Below are 26,219 nucleotides of genomic sequence, written 5' to 3' on the forward strand. Positions count from 1 at the left end.
AAGGATGCATCTTTAGCAAGGAGATAATGAATAATTTCTTTAGTCAGAGGGTGGTGAATTTGTAATTAATTGCCAAGACGGCTGTGGAGGCCAATTCAATATATATTTTTAAGGCGGAGATTGAGAGATTCTTGATTAGTAAGGGTGTCAGGGGTTATGGGGCGAAGGCAAGAGAATGGAGAGGAGAGGGAGAGAATGGAGATCAGCCATGATTGAATGGCCGCATAGACTTGATGGGCTGAATGGCCTAATTCTGCTCCTGGAACTTATGAAACCACAGTGTTGGTTAGTCACCAAAACTGTGCTTTGACAGGTTTTCCCAAATATTCATCATGCAAACTCCAAGTTACTGCTCCAAGTCATTGCCCAACATATACCAAATGTATCCAATGTAATGTAAGGTTTGGACAGGGCTGCTTTCACTGCCCCTAAAACAATGTGTTGGTTAGCCTATTCAAAAAACAATTCACGCGTTTTTTTCAGAATCCTCAAACTAAAGTTAAAGAAAGAGTCAATACGTTCTGGTTCCATCTTGCAACTTTCAAGTCTCAAGTCTTTGAAAAGTCATGTTTACCATATTTTTAAAGTTGAATTATTTCTGTCAAATTGTCTATGGTTTCTGATTAAGTACTTCCAAGCATTACTGCCATTTCTTTAGTCTCTTCTCCAATGTCCTTTCTGTGATTGGTCTTTTTATCATCAACAGTACAGCTCTTCATTTGTGAAGATAAAGAGGTCACTTCACACTCTGGTAATTAGGACAATTCACCCTCATAGCTACTCTTACTCCATTCCTCTCGATTCAAAAAGGTGCCATTGCAAACAAAATAGTCAATTGGTCCCAATTTTACAGCAAATAAATTATGCACCGCATCAATAGAAACCTGCTTTCAAAAAAATGACATCCGGCAGTCTGACCCTTGACCCTTGCACATATTGGACACAAGCATCCAGCATTGGAGAAATGCCTTGCTCTACTCTGCATCTCCAAAATAATTCACCAGTTTAAAGCATTAAGGCATTAATTAAAAATCTAATTTATAAAATATGCTCATGGTTAAAAGAAAGAAATTCTAGCAAAGTTTGCTTCAGTAGTATGTCAAAAAATCTGATTAGTACAAATAAAATCTGAAGTTACAGGTCGTTAATGTGGGGGAAAATGTACGATGGACAGTACAGACTCCGATGCTAGTGAGCTTTTCATTGATTATAAAAGGGAGAAACATTGTTTTGGGAATATTCATGATGCAATACAATGGCTACTCAACTGGTACAAAATTCCAGCTCTGATGCTGTTCATCATTGAACTCAGTCATTTGTCAAGCAACCATCATATTAGCCAGAAGGAATAGTAGAATTTATTGCTTAATGGTAATGATTTTTTAGCATTTAGATTCAATCACATCCTATGTAGACTGGGTTTGAACAATTTCTTTTGCTGGATTTTCCTGGTAACAGTCCGCGTTCAAAAACAAAGAATTTCAAGCCTGCTGAATAAGATTTGATCTCTTCACTTCTGGATTACGTGACAGTGTCACTTAAAGCAACTAAAGATTTATCATATCATATCATATCATATATATACAGCTGGAAACAGGCCTTTTCGGCCCACCAAGTCCGTGCCGTCCAGCGATCCCCGTACATTAACACTATCCTACACCCACTAGGGACAATTTTTACATTTACCCAGCCAATTAACCTACATACCTGTACGTCTTTGGAGTGTGGGAGAAAACCGAAGATCTTGGAGAAAACCCACGCAGGTCACGGGGAGAACGTACAAACTCCTTACAGTACAGCACCCGTAGTCAGGATCGAACTTGAGTCTCCGGCGCTGCATTCGCTGTAAAGCAGCAACTCTACCGCTGCGCTACCGTGCCGCCCAGTTCACCCGAGGACAGTCATAAAGAAGCACAAGATGTCTAGACTTTGAATATTATTCTAAACAAAGCCAGAAACAGCACAAATTATGGAAATTTTAAAAGATTTTCACAACGTAGCCTTTTACATTGGATCAGATTGTTTCTATATCTTTCTTAACTCCCACAAAAGGAAAGGGTGGAACAATAGACAATAGGTGCAGGAGTAGGCCATTCGGCCCTTCGAGCCAGCACCAACATTCAATGTGATCATGGCTGATCATTCTCAATCAGTACCCCATTCCTGCCTTCTCCCCATACCTCCTGACTCCACTATCCTTAAGAGCTCTATCTAGCTCTCTCTTGAATACATTCAGAGAACTGGCCTCCACTGCCTTCCGAGGCAGAGAATCCCACAGATTTACAACTCTCTGACTGAAAAAGGTTTTCCTCGTCTCCGTTCTAAATGGCCTACGCCTTATTCTTAAACTGTGGCCCCTGGTTCGGGACTTCCCCAACATTGGGAACATGTTTCCTGCCTCTATCGTGTCCAACCCCTTAATAATCTTATATGTTTCGATAAGATTCTCTCTCATCCTTCTAAATTCCAGTGTATATAAACCTAGCCGCTCCAGTCTTTCAACATAGGGCAGTCCTGCCATTCCGGGAATTAACCTAGTAAACCTACGCTGCACACCCTCAATAGCAAGAATATCCTCCCTCAAATTTGGAGACCAAAACTGCACACAGTACTCCAGGTGCGTTCTCACTAGGGCCCTGTACAACTGCAGAAGGACCTCTTTGCTCTTATACTCAACTCCTCTTGTTATGAAGGCCAACATCCCATTGGCTTTCTTCACTGCCTGCTGTACCTGCATACTTCCTTTCAGTGACTGATGCACTAGGACACCCAGATCTCGTTGTACGTCCCCTTTTCCTAACTTGACACCATTCAGATAATAATCTGCCTTCCTATTCTTACCACCAAAGTGGATAACCTCACACTTATCCACATTAAACTGCATCTGCCATGCATCCGCCCACTCACACAACCTGTCCAAGTCACCCTGCAACCTCATAGCATCTTCCTCACAGTTCACACTACCACACAGCTTTGTAACATCTGCAAATTTGCTAATGGTACTTTTAATCCCTTCATCCAAGTCATTAATGTATATTGTAAATAGATGCGGACCCAGCACCGAGCCTTGTGGTACCCCACTAGTCACTGCCTGCCATTCTGAAAGGGACCCATTTATCCCCACTCTTTGCTTTCTGTCTGTCAACCAATTTTCTATCCATGTCAGTACCCTACCCTCAATACCATGTGCTCTAATTTTGCCCACTAATCTCCTATGTGGGACCGTGTCGAAGGCTTTCTGAAAGTCGAGGTACACCACATCCACCGGCTCTCTCCTGTCAATTTTCCAAGTTACATCCTCAAAGAATTCCAGAAGATTAGTCAAGCATGATTTCCCCTTTGTAAATCCATGCTGACTCGGAACGATCCTGTTACTGCTATTCAAATGCTCCGCAATTTGGTCTTTTATAATTGACTCCAGCATCTTCCCCACCACTGATGTCAGACTAACTGGTCTATAATTTCCAGTTTTCTCTCTCCCTCCTTTCTTAAAAAGTGGGACAACATTAGCTACCCTCCAATCCACAGGAACTGATCCCGAATCTATAGAACATTGGAAAATGATCACCAATGCGTCCACAATTTCTAGAGCCACCTCCTTAAGTACCCTGGGATGCAGACCATCAGGCCCTGGGGATTTATCAGCTTTCAGTCCCATCGGTCTACCCAACACCATTTCCTGCCTAATGTGGATTTCCTTCAGATCCTCCGTCACCCTAGGATCTCTTGCCACTAGAGCATCTGGGAGATTGCTTGTATCTTCCTTAGTGAAGACAGATCCAAAGTACCGGTTCAACTCATCTGCCATTTCCTTGGTCCCCATAATAAATTCCCCTGCTTCTGTCTTCAAGGGACCCACATTTCCCTTGACTATTTTTTCCTCTTTACATACCTAAAAAAGCTTTTACTATCCTTCTTTATATTATTGACTAGTTTACCCTCGTACTTCACCTTTTCTCCCCGTATTGCCTTCTTAGTTATCTTCTGTTGCTCTTTAAAAGAGTCCCAATCCTCTGGCTTCCCACTCTTCTTTGCTATGTTATACTTCTCTTTTATTTTTATGCTGTCCTTGACTTCCCTTGTCAGCCACAAGTGCCTCTTACTCCCTTTAGAATCTTTCCTCCTCTTTGGGATAAATTGATCCTGCAACCTCTGCATTATTCCCAGGAATACCTGCCATTGCTGTTCCACCGTCTTTCTGCTAGGGCCTCCTTCCAGTCAATTTTGGCCAGCTCCTGCCTCATGCCTCTGTAATCCCCTTTGCTATACTGTAATACTGACACTTCCGATTTTCCCTTCTCCCTCTCAATTTGTAGAGTAAAACTTATCATATTGTGATCACTGCCTCCTAATGGCTCTTTTACCTCGAGTCCCCTTATCAGATCAGGTTCATTACACAGGCAAAAGCAAATGAATCTGAAGGGTCCCTACCCAAAACGTCACCTATCCATGTTCTCCAGAGATGCTGCCTGACCTGCTTAGTTACTTAGTTACTCCAGCACTGAGCACATCAGCAGCAAAGATTGAGGCCTGCATGTAAATAGTACTTTGTTAAATACTTAGAGGTTTACGGACGACTGGACATTTGTCAGTCAGCATGGCTCAGTCATGACTTTTAATTTAGAGTCAGAGGGTTGCACTTAAGGCTAATTCAGAGAAATTAGTACGTAATCTAGGATGACACAAATAAAACACATTCCTGGATATGAAATCAAAACTTTCGCAAGTCAATGAAAAAGATGCCATGGCACAAACTAAACAACAGAAGAGATCTCCATGGAGTCCTCATCAATATCTATGCCTTAATAAAACCAAATTCAACACCATCAAAATTTTTGCTAACCTAATAAAAGCAGATAGTCTTAACCATAACAGAAAGCTTACTCGTGTGATGTATTGGTATGATGTACCATAAGGAATTCAGGAAAAATAGCTGAGGAGTGGTGGTTAGAAATAAAGGTGAGTAACCAGGCAACTTGCAATAAGTGGTTCATCTCCTGCGTCCCCAAAGTCTTTCCAACATAGACAAAACACAAAGGATATTATAATGGAAAATACATACCGCCCATTTGGATGGGTCTAGCTCCATAAGTACTCAAGATGGTAAATTCCATCCAAGCCAAAGCGGCCTATGCTTTCAATGAATTCTCTAGTCTTAACACAACTTCACAGAAGTGGCGGCGCCTAACGGCTGCGGCTCGCTAGCAGTCTGTTCGTCTTTTTTCCTTTTTTTTTTGTTGTTGTGTGTTTTGTATTTTTTTATTTATTTTTTGGTTGTGTATGTGTGGGGGGTGGTGGTGTGGGTGGGGGAAACTTTTCTCTTCCTCACGGCGCGGGGTGCGGCTCGGCTGCGGGGCCTAACATCGCCCGGTGCGGCTCGGCCGCTGGACTTGACATCTCCCAGTGCGGCTTGGCCGCTGGACTTAACAGTGCCCGGTGCAGCTCGGCTGCGGGACTTTTCATCGCCCGGTGCGGCCTGGCCGCGGGACTTTACATCGCTGGTGTGGCTCGGCCGCTGGATTTAACAGTGCCCGGTGCAGCTCGGCTGCGGGACCTAACATCGCCCGGTGCGGCTCGGCCGCGGGACTTTACATCGCTGGTGCGGCTCGGCCACGGGACTTTTCATCGCTGGTGCGGCTCGGCCACGGGACTTAGCTGCGCAAGGCTTGGTTGCGGGGCCTTCCATCGCCCGGCTCGGCTGCGAGACGTTTCAGCGCCCGGTGCGATTCGGCCGCGGGGACTTCCATCCCCTTGCGGGGACTGTGCGGGTCGGTCGGGGACGAGCTGTCTGTCCGTGGGCGTGGGGAAGAGAGTGGAAGTTTTGTTGCCTCCATCACAGTGAGGGGGTGTTTGGAGTCACTGTGATGGACGTTTGGGTTGGGGTTATGTGTCTTTGTGTTCTTTTTTTTGTGACTGCTATGTAGTTTCGTTCGGTACCTCGGTACCGAATGACAAATAAAGCTCTGTTATATACTGTTATAACAGCACATAATGGGTACATCTACAAAATTCACTGCAGCAACTCACCAGGAGGATGCTAATTGGGCATTCCTAACCTGAAAATTACACCACCGAGAGGAACAAGGACAAAACCACTATCTGCAATTTGCCCTCCATGTCATACAATGCTCTATCCTGGAAATGTATTGCCATTCCATTGTTACTAAAACAATCTATCTCACAGCACTGCAAGACTACTTTCAACACATAGGCTGCATGACAAGAATGTGGTCTGCTGTCTCAAAGACAATCTATAATAACTTTATTAGAGTTGGAGGTTATGCAGGAACTATATATAATATGAGTTCATCCATTTAATGGTTGCTGCATAAAGGTCTGGTCAACACAGTAAAGGAATTATATGATTGCACTGGAGAGTGCAGAGGAAATTTATGAAGATGTTGCCAGGACTGGAAAATTGAAACCATGAGCAAAGAATAGCTAAGCTATGGTGGTTTTCCTTGAACAAAGGATGTTGAGGGGAGACTTAATTAAGGCATCTAAAATTATGAAAGGCTGAGATAAGTAGAAAGTGCTTACTTCCATAAATAGATATGTCAAAATTAAGAAGCATTTATCTATAATTAGCAGAAGGTGTTGAGAATAGGTAAAGAAAATATTTCCATCCAAATGGTGGTAAAGGTCCAGAACTCATTACTTCAAAGGGTGGTCAAGGCGGAATGTTTCCCCAGAACGTGGGGAAGAATAATATGCAGGGCCATGGACCAATTACTAGCAGCTGAGATAGACAGAGTTGTCCTTTCTCAGCTGCCAACTGGCCTCTCTTTGTGTATACATATTTCTGACACACACACTTCCTACAAATAAAAAAGAGTTAAAAATAATACACAAAACAGTATAGACTATGCTTTATCTATATATAACAAACAAACAAATGTACATACAAGATAAGAGTTTTAGTAATATATATATATATATATATATATATTATTAAAACTCTTATCTTGTATGTACATTTGTTTGTTTGTTTGTGAAATACAGCCAAAACAGCATACGACAGCGCAACAATTTTAGGCCCACCTTACTCACCATTGGCCTGCAGTGTGCAAGTAGCAAGCTTCATTCAAATTGTTGTTATATTTTAAAAGTTATTGACATTTTAAACTTTAATAAATCCCTTTTCCATTTGCCGTGCCCATCAGCCGCAGTGATACCTTTGTGTTCGACGTCACAATGGGAACCCAACGGGTCATATGAGATCGTAATTTTGAGATCGCCATTTGATTGGCGGCCAATAGGGGGGGGGGGGGGGGGGGGTGAGGAGAGCAGAAGAGGCGGGACCGGAAGGAGGGGGAGAGGACATGACCCGCATGAGTGACGGGAGCAGCGACCAATGAGGGGTGGGGGAGTGGAGCGGAATAGGCGGGGCCGGAAGGAGGCGGAGGGGGGTGTTCCCGCCCCCAATGAAGGGAGGAACCGCGGGGCGGGAATGGCGGTGCCGCCAGAGGGCTCTTGAGAGTGGAGGGGGTGGGGGAGGGTGTTAGACCAATGCAGGAAGGGTGAGAGGAGAAGGGGGGATAAGGGGGGTTGGAGTGGGTGAGGAGGGGAGTGGAGGGGGGGGATAAGGGGTGGAGGGGGATGATAAGGGGGGTTATGGGGGGATGGAGTGGGTGAGGGGGGGTTAAGGGTGCTAGACCAATGCAGGAGAGGTTTGGGCTCAACGGGTCCACCCTATTCAAGTACTTAACTAGAATCTTCACTCCAGTAGTAACATAGCACCACAGTGATTTACTGCATGCCACACAAGGTATGCCAATCTAAAAAGGAAATTTGTATTGTATTTGCTTTTGTGATTCCAAGTAGATTTACTGCTGTATCAGGCAACTGAATAGTCCTATCAACAACTAGAGAACAGTCCTGAGCTACTATCTAATTCATTGGAGACTCTCGGACTATCTTTATTGGACTTTACCTTGCACTAAATATTATTCCCTTTATCATGTATCTGTACACGGTTGACAGCTCAATTGTAATCATGTATAGTCTTTCTGCTGACTGGTTAGCAAGCAACAAAAAGCTTTTCACTGTACCTCAGTACATGTGACAATAAACTAAACTAAATTGCTACATACCGGCAATCTTTCCTCTTCTCTGCCCTGTCCTCTTCTGTCTGGATCCAGGAGACCGAGCGCATAGATGGGATAGGGCCTGCAGCGATGGAGGACCCCTATAACTTTGTTTGGCTAGGCTGACCCTGCAACACTACTGGGACAACAGGCCTTGGTGGCCAGCTGCACTTTGAACAATTTGGACTTTGCAAATTACACTAAAACAAGGAGACTCTTGTATCTGGTCTCTCTGGAATATTTCTATACACTCTGGGATTGTGTTCATGTATAGTGAAAATTTACTTAACTGTACACAGAAAAAAATAATCCACTGTACCTTGCTACATATGATAATAAAGAACCATTGATCCATTTCAGAAATAAAATCTATAGGACAGCACAGAAAAAATAACAAACCAATATTTTATGACTTTAGTTTTTGTAAAAGTCACATTAATATCCTTCAAACTGATTCTTGCAAACTGACTACTTAATTGTCCCACTGGATATCCTAACGCACAACGAATGTACAACTCTTCAAATATTTGAAAATAGGTCTAAAGTTGTTGAACACCCAAAAATACAGATTCTTTCAAATGCTCAATGCGACAAGAAAAAAATACAAACATGCAGCAAAACATTTACACGTACTGCAGTTGTTAAATAAACTGAGAACTGATTAGATATTTGCTGTAGATGTAAAAATATTTATTTAAGGGAAATATTTATTTCTCAATACCACATGTAATGATACATTTTCATCCTTAACTGAAAGTTTCTAAAGCAAATGAAAACAAACAACATCATGAATAGCTCTATGGTAGACACAAAATGCTGGAGTAACTCAGCAGGTCAGGCAGCATCTCTGGAGAGAAGGAATGGGTGACGTTTCGGGTCGAGACCCTTCTTCAGACTGATGTCAGGGGAGGGGGCGGGACAAAGATAGGATGTAGTAGGAGACAGGAAGACTAGTGGGAGAACTGGGAAGGAGGTGGGGAAAGAGAGAAGGTTCGTGGAAGGTAAAATATTCTGGATGTTTGATTTCTCAGTAACAGCTTAAAATAATGTATTTTAAGGGCTCCAAGGGCAACACTTTTATAAAGAGCCTGAACAAAACATTTACTGGAACTGAGCAATCCCACTCAACAATGGACAGGAAATTAGAAAGGGCTTCAGATTATTCAACATCTGTGAAGAGAGAAACAAAAACTTAATACTTCAGGTCAGTGACCTTTCTTCAGAACTGGAAAAATAAGTGAAGAATAAAGTTGTCCAGGTGACAACTAATTCTGACATCATCTAGGAGAAGGGAATTATGTTCGTTGCTCTGTTGGTTATCCACAGAGGATGATGAACAAGGGCAATTAGAGTAAATCACAACAGCATGCTGGTCCTGTCAAATGCACAATACAGCAGTTGCTCGTAATCTGAAAAAGGGAAGGTGGGAATACGCAGCAACTTGGGTAGCTTCAATGGTGAGATAAAAACGATTTTAATCTTAAAAATTGATAACTTTACATTAGAACTGGCCAAGAAAGACTTATCTGAAGACTTATCGGTGGTGATCTGAAATGATTGAATTCAATATTGAATTTGAATGGCTGAAACACGAAAATGAGGTGCTTTTCCTTGAGTTTATGCTAGGAATTGTTGGAACACCTCAAGAGTCACTTTCCACGTTAGATTACTCAAATTTTCATGTAAACGATCAATCCATTATGTTGTGGATTTGACTTTCCACAGAGATAACATATTGGATTAAGAGGTGAGATGAACATTCTTCTTAAATGGGACTTTACACACAACTTCCGAAATATAATTGGCTGAAAATTTAAGGCTTCTGTTCTATTGGCTTTGGTAGTGTCAGGTTATGAGTTCAAGTCTAGGTACACAACAATCTAGATTAGAAAAAATATAAAGACAAAGTGCTGGAGTAACTCAGCATGTCAGACAGCATCTCTGAAGAACATAGACAGATGACATTTCAGGTGGTGGTGGGGGGGGGGAGAAAGCTGGAAGGACATGGGGGCAAAACAAAGTCTGACAAGTGATAGATATAGACAGGGGGTTTTGGATAGATGGTTGGACAAAGGCCAGATATGAAAAGACAAAGTGGGAGATTAGTATAGAAAAGATGCAAATTGTGAAGCCAGGGAAAGGGATATAGATTGGGGGGAGGGGGAAGAAAGAGGGAAGATGGGGAGGATTGTTTATAGATTTAGATTGGTACTTTGATGCAGGGCCAAGAATGCGGGGCTCTGTTAGGAGGTACCACATTCAAAAGAAGGTCCCATTTGCTCTCTTAAGTAGAAATATAAATTGCCATGATATGATAAAGATATGTATGGAAGTCATCTCACTATAAACAGATTGAAAGGGAAAATTAGGAAAGAGAAACTGGGAACTGCCCATCTAATCAGCAGGAAACAGTAAAGATATATCAGCCAACATTTATCATTCAACAGTCGCCTCAAAACAGATTATCAAGTTAATGTTAAATTGGCTAGTTCATTTCCCACATTAATCCATTGGACAAAAGTATTCTGGGATATTCCAAGATCATAAAAAGAAACTTGCAAATGGCTGCAAGTTTGGCTTTATTGAATAATAATTAGCTGACAGAACCACAGGAACAAGGATGATCAGTAAATTCTTATGCAATCCTTTGATATTCCACACATTAGTGCAACAACACCCACCATCACCATCTCCTCTGACAAACCATCTGAAAGCTTATGTTTAGCTGTCAATCCTGCTGCCTTAGAACTTAACACCTTGAAAGGCAAGTTTAGGTATTATTATTCTGGAATAGTTTGAGCATGGATACATCAAATTTCCACTAACATGGAAGCAGTGGCAGAGATGGACCATGACAGATTTCAACCGTGGCAATATGGATAATAATGCATATTTATCCCTAGTGTCACCGAACTAGAGCTTTTGCTTTACATTGGTATCTAGCTTTTCAAACTTAACAGTGGATGTTGGATAAGGGTGAATTAGCAAAACCATCACTGTCAAAACTCCACATAATAATGCAAATTTGGGAAAGGTACCAAAGGTTAACCAGTGACTTTAACTGTACACATTTAAAAAAGGCAGTCGCTGTGTTTCACGAAGACATACAAATTAATTTTGTTGTTATTTCTTCCATGAAGCTCAGCTAAATAATTATGTTTCTCTGGCAAGTCACACACATATTTTATCCATTTAATTGAGAAACTTAAGGCAGGAGCTACCTATACAGATTTATTGATTCCATGACTACTCCATTTCCAACAAAACTATAGAGAAAAACATCCAACTGCTTAAACATTAAAAATCTGCATGGGGATTTTGTTAAAGACCTCTCAATTTGACTGTCATTCTTGTTTTTCCTCAACTATTATGGCTTCACTATCAGTCACTGTCATTGTTCCAAAAGGTTATTTTCTCCTACATCTGCAACACTACTTGGAAAGAGCAACATTCCCCAAGCATTGATAGCAATTTTCTACCAGCTAAGGTATTACGAAAGATTCAAGCGCAGAACACTGTTTCAAAAGCCAGTTCAGCAGATTAAGTGCATCTTAAAAACTGTACTTCCCAGATATGTTTCTGCAAAGAAGTTGGTGAAAATCAACCCTTTACTGACATTTTTAGATGATAATCAATTATATGCTTTAAAGCAGATTATTCCACTGAGTAAGATGGTAAAAGAAACACCAGAGAAAGCAGTAAATTAGTAACTTCCATATTTTAACAAAGATCCACTGAACAGGGATAGAGGAAATGGAAAATGCACTATCTAAATATTAAAGAAAGATATATTCGAACTGCCCGAGTCAGGCATATCAAATCTGTACGAGCTGGTCCACAAATATCACACGGAATACAATATGGTGAAACGATGGAAAGTCATCCACAGTTAGAAAACAAAGAAAAAATTGGGTTTTTTATTTTAAAGGGCGAGAGATTGAAAAGCATTGATGTTCAGAGGGACCTGGATGTTCTTTTATGAGTTACTGAGTTAACATGCAGATACAACACACAATTAGGAAGGAAAATAAAATGTTGACTTTACTGTCAGACAATCTGAATACAAGACTAAATATATTTTGTACAATTATTTCGGACGCCACTGAAGCAACTCATGGAATATCCATACTGGCTGAATCACCCAATCGCTCAGCTGATTGAAGTCATGAAATGGAGGTAAATCAGATTGATCTGTGGAATGTGAGCTCGCCCCGACACAAGATTCACCACTGAGGCTACAATACAGAATTCAGCAAAGCAAGGAGTAATCTCACTGAATCCATTCTTGTTGGAATTGAGAGTTTTACTGTGTTGATGCAGGGCTTATGTTTCCCTTTGATGGGATGTCTCTAAACAAAAGTCACCATGTCCAAAATAAGGGGCCAGCCATTTAGTACAGACAGGGAGAATACATTTCTGCAACAAAAACAGTGAATCTTTTGAATTCTCTGTCCAAGGTGGTCAGGAGATTCATTGCTGATTATATTCAAGAAAGGGATTGGTAGATTCTGAATATTAAAATAGAGGGATACAGTCAGTGTTCAAAAGCAGCAACAAAAGATCAACCACAATCTTAGTGAACCAGAGAGCAACTGCAAATGGTATACCATGGCTGCTACTAATTTTAATATGAAAATGTAACCACACATTTATATTTAGCCAGAAACTAAAGGGAAAAAGACGTAAAAGACAACACCGCAAGGCCCTTTTTTGGGGGGAAAAAGGTAATCTTGCCAACTATTTATGTGAAACAATATTACCAAAAAGGAAAATAAATCGTTGTGGGTGTGCTACGGCACAGTAGAAGTATCAAAGATATGTGACACAGTAAAGGGAAGTAGCCCAGTTAAAAGACGAGGGTTCGTCAGAAGGAATGAAGGGATTTAGCAAACAACCTGCTTCATTGATGGGAGTGGGAGCTGTCCCTTACTGGTAAAAGAAAGAGGGAAATGGAAGCACAAGTGAATTGGAATACACTGAACACCCACTGCCGAGTTTGCCCACGCCGATCATGAATAACAAGTGCGCTGGATCAGCACCAACTCTGTCCATGAGCGGCACTGCCTTCTCTTTAAATAATAGTGAGGCGGTGGGGAGGTGCGGATAGGAGGCACTTGCACAATCTGTGCACATCGTGGACACTTTAGCCACTACCAATTCCCTTTCACGCGGGCTGCAAACATGAAAATACGCACCAAATAAACTTTAATCCCCCGCCTTCGCGGTGTTATTATCCTGCATACGGCGACAGAAAGGCACGGGGAAACCGGAGAACTGCGCTCCGCGCACACATGCATGAGTGCACCGGTCTCCGCATTCTGCATTGCATGCATGATTGCACCGCACAGCCGCTCACCGCCCGTTTTTAAATCATGTTTTGCACCAGTTTTTATGTAGGTGCCTGGGGGTGGCGAGCCGCGCCGCGTCGTGTCTCCAGCCGGCAACGGCTCCGGCGCGCGCTCCAGCACGGTATCGGCGGGAACGGAGCCGCCGTCGCTGCCTCCGCCTCGTGTTTTCACAAGGGACTGAGATGGGTTGGCGCGGCTGAACCCCGGTTCGCCTCACCTCGTTGGTCAGGCTCGTTGTCCCCACTCCGCTTTCGCACAACGCGTTGCTCCGCCATCTTCTCGCTGCGAGGCTCACGCAAACCACATCACGCCGCCCTATTGGACGGCGCTCGCTCCTCATTGGCCAGGAGACTCAGCCAGCATCCACTTCTCATTGGACAAGGCGCTGCGGGCTTTCCATTGGTCCGAAACAGGTCGGGCCCCGCCTGTCATTGGACAACAGAAGGGACGGCCTCGACACTTATTGGACGTCCGTGAAATAATCAACAGCATGTCTGGACATAGACACAAAATGCTGGAGTAACTCAGCGGGACGGGCATCATCTCTGGGGAGAAGGAATGGGTGACGTTTCTGGTCGAGACCCTTCTTCAGAGCTGTGCTCCCATGCAAGCAAAGGGACCAGTTCCCTTTCATCGGCTGAACAATGCGCCACTGTATCCCCATCACCAAGCACTGAAAGGGCAGGATTTCCAAACGGCGATGGCACCGCCACATGTTTAAGGTGACTGATTGGTACAAACAGAGCCAAATGAAAAGTAATAACAATAGAAAACGTTAGAAATACCCCGTCGATCAGGCAGCAATTGTGGAGAATGAAACAAAGCCATTATTTCAGGTTACAAGACGTAGGAGCAGTAATAAGCACGTTAGTGTTTCGACGCTTCTCCACCATTCTTTTTTTTTTAAATAGACAATGTTCAGCCTGTATCCAACCAGCTACTTTTTTTCCCATCTTTCTCTACCCTTCATCAGTCTGAAGAAAGGGCGCAACCCAAAACATCGTTCATTTACCTGGCCTGCTAGGAGAGGGAGAGGGGGGAGGAAGGGGAAGGGCAAGGAGGGGGGGAGGGCAAGGAGGGGGAGGGGGGGAGGGCAAGGAGGGGGAGGGCAAGGAGGGGGGGAGGGGGGGGGAGGGCAAGGAGAAGGGAGGAAAGGGAGGAAAGGGGGAGGGAAGGGCAAGGAGAGAGGAGGGAAGGGCAAGGAGAGAGGGGGGAAGGGAGGAGAGACTGAGGGGGAGGGAGGGAGGGGGATAAGGGGAGTTGAGGGGAAGGGGGATTGAGGGGGGAGAGGACGTGGAAGGGAGGGGGATAAGGAGGGAGGGAGTGGGGGAGGAGAGGATACTGTACCAATGCAGGAGAGGTTTGGACCCAACGGGTCCGTAGTATATATATTTAAAACTTCAAAATTTTCAGACAATTTCAAACCATCTCTACAGTAGCTTAATACTTCATCCTGCAAACTGGAGGGCAAATACAAAACAGGTTATTGTAATTAAGAGGGGAGCAAAGGACAATCTAAGCACATGCCAGTTCACCTAAAATTAGCCTTGAGCAAGTTATCGGAATATTCTGTGGAACAATTTGAATCATTAATTGGAAAGGCACAGACATTCATCATGGCAGCCATATGTCTAAATGATAACATAATTTTTTGCAAAGACAATAATAGCCAGTTAGGGCAGAGCATCTGATATAGACCATGTGAATTTCTGCAAAGTATTTTACATTGTCCCATAATGGACGACAAAAATAAAAGCCCACATGGTCCAAAGCAAAGTTGCAGGTTGGATCCAAAATTGTCCCAGTGGCAGGAAGCAAAGCGTAATGCTCAGCATGTTTCTATTAATGAAAAGTAGTTTGCAGTAGGATTCCATAAAACGCAGTAGTTGGGTCTCTTGCCTTTATGATACATATCAATCTTCTGCTTCATGGAGGAACTATAGTTACAAAATTTGGTCGTGAGATTAACAATAGGAATGCTATGGTAACAGAGATTAATTATATGGCAGAAAATTTGTAACATAGAATCTCAGTCTTTCCATTTTCCAGACTAACATTTACAAGTACAGCAAATTCTACACCTGAAAACAAAAGAAAACAAAACACTTCATATGTACAAATGACTTGTCGAAAAGTGTTCCAAGTTAAACATTAGTTTCAGTTTAGGGCACTTTATTCAGAAAGAGTTTGCTCAGCAAATAATAAGAATGGTAACAGCATCTTCACTTACAAGGAGACTAGAAAAGGTGGGGTGATCGCTCTTGTCAGCAGAATAAGGGGGAGATATCATTTTATTTATTTTTCAGACATATGTATGAAGCTATTTCCTACGGACGAATGGTTAGAAGTGAGAGGACATAGATGCAAGATAACTATAACATAACTCATTACAAAGGTGCTTTAAGGACCTTTTTTTTAAAACTCACAAAACTACCATAGAGTGGAATGGCTAAATTACATAATTTCTTGTACAAAATCTATCCATCAACAAACAGCATCAAAATGGATTGTCTAGGCATTTTGCTGCTTTGGGAGTTTGCCAAGCAAAATTTGGCTGCCACACTTGACATGTTACAAGAGTCCTTGCACTCCAAAAATGCCTGAAGATGTAGATGTCCTCAAAGGGATGTGAAATGTACTCAATTGGCTTTCTTTCACTCGTGTATCGTGAATAATTCCGTAAGCCAGAAGTGTAACCAGAACTGAATGCTCATATTTCTGATGTGTAGTTTTTTTTGCACTTTCAACAAACAGATGACATTAAGATCAGATACAAGTCAAGAACCTGCTTAATTTCAGAATAAGATAAACATTTAGTACATCGCTAGATTATTCTGATTTCCCTGGCTGCACTTTGGATCAACAAAATATACCAAGGAGTGTTCTTATATTACTTACATAAAACCTTTTCACCCTGTGCCTCCTCTCCAATACTGCTTAAAATGTAACTTTTTAGCTGGTCGCTGTCCTAATATTTCCTTATGCAGTTCAACATTAAATTTTGTTTGATAATGCCTCTGATGTTACTTGGACTTTTTTAACTACATGAAAGACAATTAGGAGAAGTGCTCTGCAATATAATCTTCTTCCCCAAGAAGTAGAATCAGTGGCTAAAAAAAAGGATTATATTCCACTGAAATGTTTTGCACCTGAGCTTGAAATGAGATTGTTAACACTATCTATTTTTACTCTAGTTTTTTCCTCAAGAACATGTTACCAATCAGCCAATATTATTTTTCCTTCCTTCTTCCTAAGGAACACTGTCCTTGTTATAAGAAAAATAAACCCATTCATACATCCACCTTTAGTGACCTCAGGGTGTCACAAGAAAATTAATAAAGAACTTTTAAACTGCAAGTTATTGTTGCAATCTGGAATACATGGTAGCTAATTTGCAAACAAGTAGAACAAACTAACTTAATTTTGCTCAGTGGGTTTTCTTGGGATGTTTTGCTGCATGAATGGTGTTTTATAATTGCTTGCTGTTGTTATGATTGCATATAAAGCACAATCTTTCTTCCAGCAGGATTTTACAAGATAAACTGTGTCCTGCAAACTGGCAATATTTTGGCCTTAAATTCTTGAAGCCCTTCATCTCTATTTTTTTTAAAAATCTCTCTATTCCTATCACTAACTTCGAATGGATCTTCACTTCAGGTAATCAATACCACCCATCCTTTCTTTCACATTTCATTTGGATCTTAATGCATTTGGTGACAGTACCATCTGAAGAGAAATAAATCAGAAGACGACGATGATCTTCAGCACAGCAACCTCAATAATGAACAAAGTCACATCCTAACACAGAATGTTGTCAAAGGTCCTCTGGGCCATGCTCCAATATCTAACTCACCTCCGCTTAGACACCATATTGTTTCCCTTTATCATTTTGCATCCTTTTTTCACCGTTTCTTTAAAATGCTTTGCCTACTGCCTCGGCTCATTATCACCTATTTTGACTTATTTCCATGTTATCTTTTGCCTTCCACCACTGTCCAGCACTGTTTTGAAACTTGTAAAGCCTCCACTTTCCACCCATTTCAGAGGAAGAGTCCCTGACTGATCAGGTTAACTGATTTCTCTTTCCATAGATGGTGCATGGCTGGCTGAGTTCTTCCAGCATTTCTATTGTCATTTATGTTTGAACAATGTTTGGAAAAAAGGAGTCAAAGCAGTTGCCAGTAAAGACAATTAATAGAATCAGTGAATTAATATTGCAATTGGTGTCAACAGCTTTTCAAATTTATTGTTTGGAATTTATCACTTACTCAGCTGAAGGTGTCACTAGTTCAGCAGACAAGGCACTGGCATTACACAGTGATTTTATCAGGGATCATTTGCAGCAATATAGGTCAGTGACTGCTGCTGGATGGATTTTTAAGTAGTATTATTTATAGAAAGAAAAGATTAAACAGCAGATACAAGAATCATTAGTAAATGCACAAATTATTTCCCTGATTCTACTTTTAAAATTTGTAGTTATTGCAATAACATGAACATAATGAATTTCCCTCAAATGAAATTAAAAAATATGAGTTTATTCACAAGGCAGATACATTATCTCTATTTCCTCTTGATGCCCTGTGTTCTTTCTACTATGTCCAGAATTGTATGCAGTACTCCACATACCTGCTCCTTCAAAGATCTCAACGTATTCTTTCTTGTCAACACAAAATCAATTCAGAATACCTCTGGGGTGGGAGCTGTTTTACGTCCTCGTCGTCCACCATGGGTAGTTCTACAGAACTGGCAAAATTTGCAGCAAAGCGTCAACTACGGTACTCTGAAGCACCAATTGCCACTTTTGATTGTTGTAGTTGACACGTGAAAGAAAGAAAGAATACCTCTCAGCCTCCAATTCACTTGTCAATTGCATACATGACCAACATTTCTTTCGATATTATGACTTTGTTTCTGAAAAGTTTATTATGCAATGGCTGATAGAATGCTTTTTGAATATATTAAATCATCTAGCAGACAGAATCAATGAAGTAATAGATTATATGAAAAAAATTGAATTTGATTTCATTTGCCACAAACCTATGCTAACTATTCTTCATTAGTATGACTTACCAGTGAGATTTAATTGCAATGGTGACAACAATTTGTAGAGATCCCCCCATTTTTTAACAACTAGCAATGCCACAGCTCCCTTTCTGTTTCTTAGTCTGAATTAATTCAAACTTAGAATCCTCATGCGTGTCCACTTTCTATAGAAATATTTTCCAGTACACTTTTCCCCTTTCTAGCTTACTGATCATTGGGCTGGTTTACCAGAAGCAATCAGAATTTGCAGATATGTGATTTAATAGTCTTCATATTAACACCCTTGCAATATTTAGATATAAGAACAAAAACTATGGTCTTTAGATCGTTACATATTTTATCTGTAATACCACAAAATTAAAGATATCCCATATTTGCCTGAAGAAATAGCCAATTGTATTCTGTATACCAAACAGAAAGAGGAGGGATTTTCATTAGTCTCTCTAAAATGCTTTGAAGTCAGTAATTCCCAAGCCACATTCCTGCAGTTTAAATCAGGTTTCTTTGCGATAAGTACTTTATCATAACCACGTGGCAACCTGCACCTGAGCCACGCCAATCTTATTTTGAGCACTCCATGCATCAATAAACACGCATTAAAATTCTAAGTCAGCTTTATTTTTTTCAGCCTTTGATTTCATGTTCACTCAAAACAAAATGTCATTGTGTTACTTTTTTTCTGTGCATCTTTTCTTTCTTATTTCTGCTTTCTCTCAGCAACACGAATCTCCTTGCAACAATACCGGTCCCAATGCTATTCAAGTATAGCCTCTGAATCACACTGGCTCCTCCTCTCCCAAATCTGCCCCAAAGGGCACAGGAACAAATATTATATTACTTTATTCCATCCATCACATTATTCCTGACACTTTTTCCAAATGATGCTTTCTAAAACATGTTATAGGTTCCAACATGGATTGAAATGTCTGACTCTTTTCTTTCCTCTCTCAGAAAGCATTTGCACTGATCAATAAAGGCAGTTTGGCACCTGGAAAAACATACATCTGTATAGCACCCCAATTTATCCCAATCACCAAATTTCCTATGGATCTAGATTCAGATTACCTTGTCATATATATCAGGGGTGCAATGAAATTCCTTTTCACCGAAAAGAACATCCATACAGTAATGATAAATACAATGACCAAGTGCTAAATGGCAAAATGGTGCAAGATTGCAGTGCAGTCTTAAGTAGAATCAGAAAATCACAGAGTAAGTTGTATTTGCCCATGCCAACCGAGATGCCCCATCTATACCAGTCTCACCTGCCAGCATTTGCCCCATAAGCCTTTCCTATCCATGTACTTGTCCAAATGTGTTTTAAATATTGTTTTGAAAAAAAGTACAATTAAGGAATAACCAAATGAGGTAGAGTTGAGAGTAAGAGCATGTGGCAACACCTCCAGAAACGGGGTGCGAAAGAGGTGAGTGGTTCAGGAATTCAACACCAATTAATGGCTGCATTTCCACACATTATTTGGAGCCCGCTGCAGCCTGCTCCCTTCCCACACTGTGGATTGCTCTGACTCAACTGGTATTCATTCATCCCAGGGAATTGGTGCATTATCCGCTTCTCTTGGAATTAACCTATTCTTTCTTTCCCTGAGGACTTTACAGCTAACCTGGGTGCTCCCTGATTGTGCAGAACGCAAGAAACACTCTACCCCCCCCACCAAAAGCACCGCAGTGACACCATACGTCTCAAACACAGAGCTCCATCGGTTGGCGACAGTTCTTGCATATTTCCAGAACACACAAAGTGTTCTCATGGAGCACAGGATGTGCTGGCGACATGCCTCAGCAGTTCTCTCAAGTTAGCCAGCAAGTATTTTAAACTGTTTGTTTAGCTTTAAGATTTTTTATCGGTTCAGCTAAGACCAAAACTTTAAACTATTTTTAAAAACTCACCAACTAAAAACACAAATGAATAAACAAAATACTTCACTGTAATTATCCTTGTAGCTCATGCTTCTGCCACGCTGTCAATTATTATTTCATCTTTTTCACTGCTCTGCTCCATTTTATACCAGGGCAGGCCGAAAAGTTTGCAGCAAGCTGCACTCCACATAGGTTCAGGTTTATCATGTGTACGGTCTGGTGACGTAAAGGTACAATAAAAAATCCTGTTTGCAGCAGCATCACAGGCACATAGATTCAAACAAAGACACAAAAACAAGTTATGCTTAACATAGATAAAATTCTAAAAGAAGGAAAAAAAACCCAGACATAAGTACAAAAACGTAGGAGGAGAAAAAACAAGTCCATGTAGTGCAAGAAGTAGACCATAGCATTCTGTTGTTTTGGTAGGATTAGGTTTGTGTAGGCAAGAAGCTGATAGTTGTAGTTAAGTAGCTGTTACTGAACCTCAGAGTGTGGAACTTCAGCCTCTGCACCTTGGTTGCAGTGAGAAAAGGGCATGGTCTGGGTGGTGGCCATGGAAGGTACACCTCAAATAGAACTTATTCTCTCAAAAAAATCATTATGATCAATTACTAAAGACAATCCATTCCAGAGCTGAACTCAATTTTATATTACTTTCCTCCAAATAACATGCCAGGATCAATGCCAAGCAACTGCACTTTATTTTATTTTAGCAGCTGTTGAGTATCAGATGAAGCAACTTGTCTAGATAACTAAAAAAAAATCCAGGATCAACATTCCTAAGACCTGTGAAACTTTCAGAAGCTGTCAACAACTTTTTCTCCTTTTATATAGTCTTGTTTTATTTTTTTTTTGAAAACAAAATACTCCTCTTTCTAACCACTAATCTTGGCACCAATGATGCCGACACCTCAGAGAGACCGTGTTTTTCAGTAATCTAGCAAGATATCCAATCCAGTTTCACCATCAAAACAATTAACAAAAGTGCATTCCACAGAGAGGCCCATTTCAAACTGGTAGCCAGATCCAGGGGCAACTATACATCATCTTGTCACATTATTGCCAGAGAAGCTATTATGAGAGTTGGTCACTAATCTACAATTCTGAAATTTTCTGGAAAATTCTAGTGTTGCATAAAAGCAAGGAGCTCTCTGTCCCGCTCACTCCCCGGACATCAGTCTGAAGAAAGGTCTTGACCCGAAACGTCACCCATTCCTTCTCTCCAGAGATGCTGCCTGCCCGCTGAGTTACTCTAGCATTTTGTGTCTACTTTTAGTTTCCGAGACTTTTGATTTTACTCAATGCTAAAGAGTCAGAGGCAATAACGGATAAAGATGCACCACAAATTCAAACATTATTTCTCCATACACTACTCTATTAATATGAATGCACAAGCTGTATATATATTTTGTTTTAAAACTAATTAAGAACAAGTACAGCAACAAAGCCCTTTGAACTTTCCCCCACCTTGTGACTTTCCAGTGGCTCTGACATCTGCCAACATGAAGTGCTTTGAGACACTGGTCATGTGCACAATAACCGAGTCTCACAGAAAGCTTTGAAGCACTGCAGTTTGTCTACCATCGCAACTGGTCCACAGCAGATGCCATCTCCCTGATCCTACACTCATCTCTGGAACTTCAGATAACAAGGACATCAACGTTAGACTTCTATTTATTGACGATAGTCTGCCTACAACACCCTATCCAAATTCATCTCTAAGTTCTTGGCCCAGGAGTCAGCACACCACTTTGTGAATGGATCCTTGACTTTCTGACCCATGGATCAAAATAAGTGAGGATGAACAATACATCCTCCACCATAAATTTCAGCACAAATGCCCCAGCATGGATGTGCTCTTGGCCACTTATTATACTCTCTACAAACCCATGACTGGGCGGCCAAATTCTGCTCTAACTCCATCCACAAGTTTTCAGATGACACCACAGTAATGTGCCTTTTCACAAACAACGACGAAAAAGTACAGGAAGGAGATAGAGAGCTTCGTAACATGTTATCAAGACAACAACCTCCCCCTCAATGTCAGCAAAATAAGGGAGCTAGGCATTGACTAGAAAGCAAGGTGGAGTACATGACCCCTCCCCCCATCAGCATCAATGGTGCTAAAGTGGATATGGTCAAGAGCTTCAAGTTGCTAGGTGTAAATATCACAACAATTTGTCCTGGAAGGTACACTGAAGCGATGGTCAAAAAAGAACACCAATGCCTCTACTTCCTCAGGAAACGAAGGAGGTTCAGCATGCCACCAACAACTTTTACAAACTTCCACAGATTCACCATAGAAAGCATATTATCGGGTTGCAAGACAGCTTAGTTTTGGAACAGATCTGTTCAAGACTGCAAGAAATTGCAGAGTTGTGGACAGAGCATAATTCATCACATTTTTTACACTGGTCATCACCTCTTCTCCCCTTTCCCATCAGGCAGAAGATACAAAAGCCTGAAAGCATGTACCACCAGACTTAGGAATAGCTGCTTCTCCTGTTATCAGACTACTGAACAGTCCTCCCATTAGCTCGGGTGTCGTCCTGATCTTACAACCTGTCTCCTTATGGACGTTGGACTTCTTCTTTGAAACTATAAAGCTGCAATGCTATAAACTATATTCTGCATTCTGGTATTTTTCTCTTTGACCTATTTGTTGTATTTGTGCAAGGCTTGATTGTACTCGTGTTTAGTATGATCTGATTTAATTTGATTGCATGGCAAAAGCTTTTTACTTTACCTTGGTACATGTGACAATAAACCAATACCAATCTTCTGAGTGAAGCTACGAAAGATTGAAACAAAATTATACCATTTCTTTCATATCTTTCTTTGCAATCACCAGTATTTTCTTTTTGACATTCTTTTACACATATATTGCCACTTGCTCTCAATCTTTCATCCAGTGCAGCTGAATCTTTCCTATTAACGGGACCCCACCATGGCCATATCTTCCCATCCCCTCCCCTTTCTGCATTCCGCAGAGACCGTTCCCTCCGTAACTCCCTGGTCCACTCGTCCCTTCCTACCCAAACCACCCCATCCCCGGGCACTTTCCCCTGCAACTGCACGAGATGCAACACCTGTCCCTTTACCTCCCCCCTCAACTCCATCCAAGGACCCAAACAGTCTTTCCAGGTGAGACAGAGGTTCACCTGCACCTCCTCCAACCTCATCTATTGCATCCGCTGCTCCAGATGTCAACTTATTTACACCGGCGAAACTAAACGCAGGCTCGGCGATCATTTCGCTCAACACCTGCGCTCAGTCCGCGTTAACCAATCTGATCTCCCGGTGGCTGAGCACTTCAACTCCCCCTCCCATTCCCAGTCTGACCTTTCTGTCATGGGCCTCCTCCAGTGCCATAGTGAGGCCCACCGGAAATTGGAGGAACAGCACCTCATATTTCGCCTGGGCAGCTTGCAGCCCAGTGGTATGAACATTGACTTCTCCAACTTTAGATAGTTCCTCTGTCCCTCTCTTCCCCTCCCCCTTCCCAGATCTCCCTCTATCTTCCTGTCTCCACCTATATCCTTCCTTTGTCCCGCCCCCCTGACATCAGTCTGAAGAAGGGTCTCGACCCGAAACGTCGCCCATTCCTTCTTTTCTGAGATGCTGTTTGACCTGCTGAGTTACTCCAGCATTTTGTGAATAAATCCCTTCCCTATTTTAACATCTTGTCCATTTTAATTTTACTGATTCCTTTGAATGAATTGATGCATTTCACTTCTTCAAAATACAGGTGGTTCCTTTCATCTGAAAGTTTAAGAAATGGCAACATTATGGGCAGGAGGAATGAGCAGGAAAGAATTATTAGTGATCCAAATTATCTTGTTCAAAGGTAGCAGCTTTTTATGGTACTGACAACATTGTCCTCTATAAATTGTCCGCAAATTTGAGATATCTGTGCATTTGTATCTGAATATACAAGTCCTCAACCTGAAAGACTGTAATGCATCACTGTCATTTCAGCTGCACCCCAATGCGAGACTCTTCAATAAGTCGGCACGGTAGCGCAGCGGTAGAGTTGCTGCTTTACAGGGAATGCAGCGCCGGAGACTCAGGTTCTATCCTGACTACGGGTGCTGTACTGTAAGGAGTTTGTACGTTCTCCCTGTGACCTGCGTGGGTTTTCTCCGAGATCTTCGGTTTCCTCCCACACTCCAAAGACGTACAGGTATGTAGGTTAATTGACTGGGTAAATGCAAAAATTGTCCCTAGTGTGTGTAGGATAGTGTTAATAGTGTTAGTGTGCGGGGATCGCTGGGCGGCGCGGACTTGGTGGGCCGAAAAGGCCTGTTTCCGCGATGTATCTGAAATAGGAAAAATATATATATATATAATATAATAAGTCCAGTAAGGAAGTGTGAGGTTCCTGAATTTCCCAAAACATACACTGGGAATCTGTCCATAGAACTCACCTTTGTTCAAAACTGGTGCAGGAACAGTTGTCTCTTTGGTGTTCAATTTTCTGGAGTTGAATTATTAAATAAAATCAAGTTCCATTTTTGTAACTTTAATAGCTTGATTAATTTTAATGTTTTAAAAACATTTATCACAGTAACTCTTGCCAATGAGGTTGGCACTGATTACATGGAGGAAGTGGATGCTCAAGATATCTGGAAATGTTAAGTGTGGATGGAGTCAGCAGGTCAACATCAAGTGCAGTCAACGCAACATTAGCAGAACATTTTAGCCCATTCTACATTTTCACATGAAAATAATGACAAGCCAAGAACCCTACCTCAGTGGTCCAAGAGAAAACACCATCATGCCCTTCCTTGAAGACAAAAAAGACTACGGATGATGAAACCTGGAACAAAACAGAAGGCTGGAAGAACTTAAGTGGGTCAATAAACACATAAAGCACAGGTCTACCATGGCTACTTGGAGATTCCAATGGCTAGCCACTTCAATTCCTTTCCCCATTCCCACACTGACCTGCCTATCCTCTGCCTCCTCTACTGTCAGGGTGAGGCCAAATGCACCAAGAGAAACAGCACCTCATTTTTCACCTTGATGGTCCACAACCCGATGGCATGATTACATTGTCTAATTTCACTTAACCTACTCACCGCTGGCCCCTCTATCCACCCAGATCCTCCCATGCATACCCTTTTCCTCAGCACACTACACTCTCTCAGCCATCTCTCCATCGGGCCAACACACCTCTCTTATTTGGTCGCATACTTCAGCTTCCTATGCCTTAAGATTCCATCATCTACAACCCCTGGTTATCTCTCCCTATCATATCCCTACCCGAGTTATCTCCACCTGTCTCTCACCCACTTGATCCCATCCACCAATCTCCCCCTCCTCCCCTTGATCCACCTGTCCACGTGCTAGCTCTTGCTCCACCCAACACACCTCATTATACTGTCTACCTCCCCTCGACTCTCAGTTCAAAACGTCTAAACTCAAAACAGCAATAGCTCATTTTCCTGCACGGGTGCTGCCTGAATCGCTGAGTTCCTCCAATACTGTATTTAATGTCCTTTCTTGTTCATTTCCTGCTGCGTACCTGTCTAGTGAAAACCATTAAAAGTCTGGGACCACCAACACTTGAATTTAAGTGTTAGCCCCATGTTCTGCAACTCCTGGATCAGCTGATCACAAAGATTCTTTTGAGGTGGTTAACCAGTCAATCCTTGGCCTGTAGTACCTTTACTTAATGTATGCTACATCATTGCATTTTCTAAGATGATACGTCTAATGGTGTATTTCCATTAGTTCAAAGGAGACAAAATGCTAATAACCAGAATTTGATTTTGCCATTTTACAGGTTATTTTGATAAGCATTCTTTGAGGATGTCAATAAACTTGTAAATAGTTTGTTTCTAAATTCACTCAA

General features: G+C 41.7%; 1 protein-coding gene across 4 annotated transcripts in view; it reads right to left on the reverse strand.

Annotated features, from left to right (window-relative positions):
- Nucleotides 1–13,765, reverse strand: part of adarb1b (adenosine deaminase RNA specific B1b) — a 194,642-nt gene extending 180,877 nt beyond the window's left edge. For 2 of the 4 annotated variants that reach the window (XM_078403583.1, XM_078403582.1), the window contains exon 1: nucleotides 13,653–13,765. In XM_078403583.1, coding sequence (XP_078259709.1) covers nucleotides 13,653–13,710 — 58 coding nt within the window. In that variant the 5' untranslated portion in view covers nucleotides 13,711–13,765. The other 2 variants (XM_078403584.1, XM_078403585.1) reach the window with 2 other exon arrangements.
- Between the last annotated feature and the right edge of the window lie 12,454 nt (nucleotides 13,766–26,219).

Source organism: Rhinoraja longicauda, chromosome 8 (genome assembly GCF_053455715.1).
Source record: "Rhinoraja longicauda isolate Sanriku21f chromosome 8, sRhiLon1.1, whole genome shotgun sequence".
In the NCBI taxonomy this organism is placed as follows: Eukaryota; Metazoa; Chordata; class Chondrichthyes; order Rajiformes; family Arhynchobatidae; genus Rhinoraja; species Rhinoraja longicauda.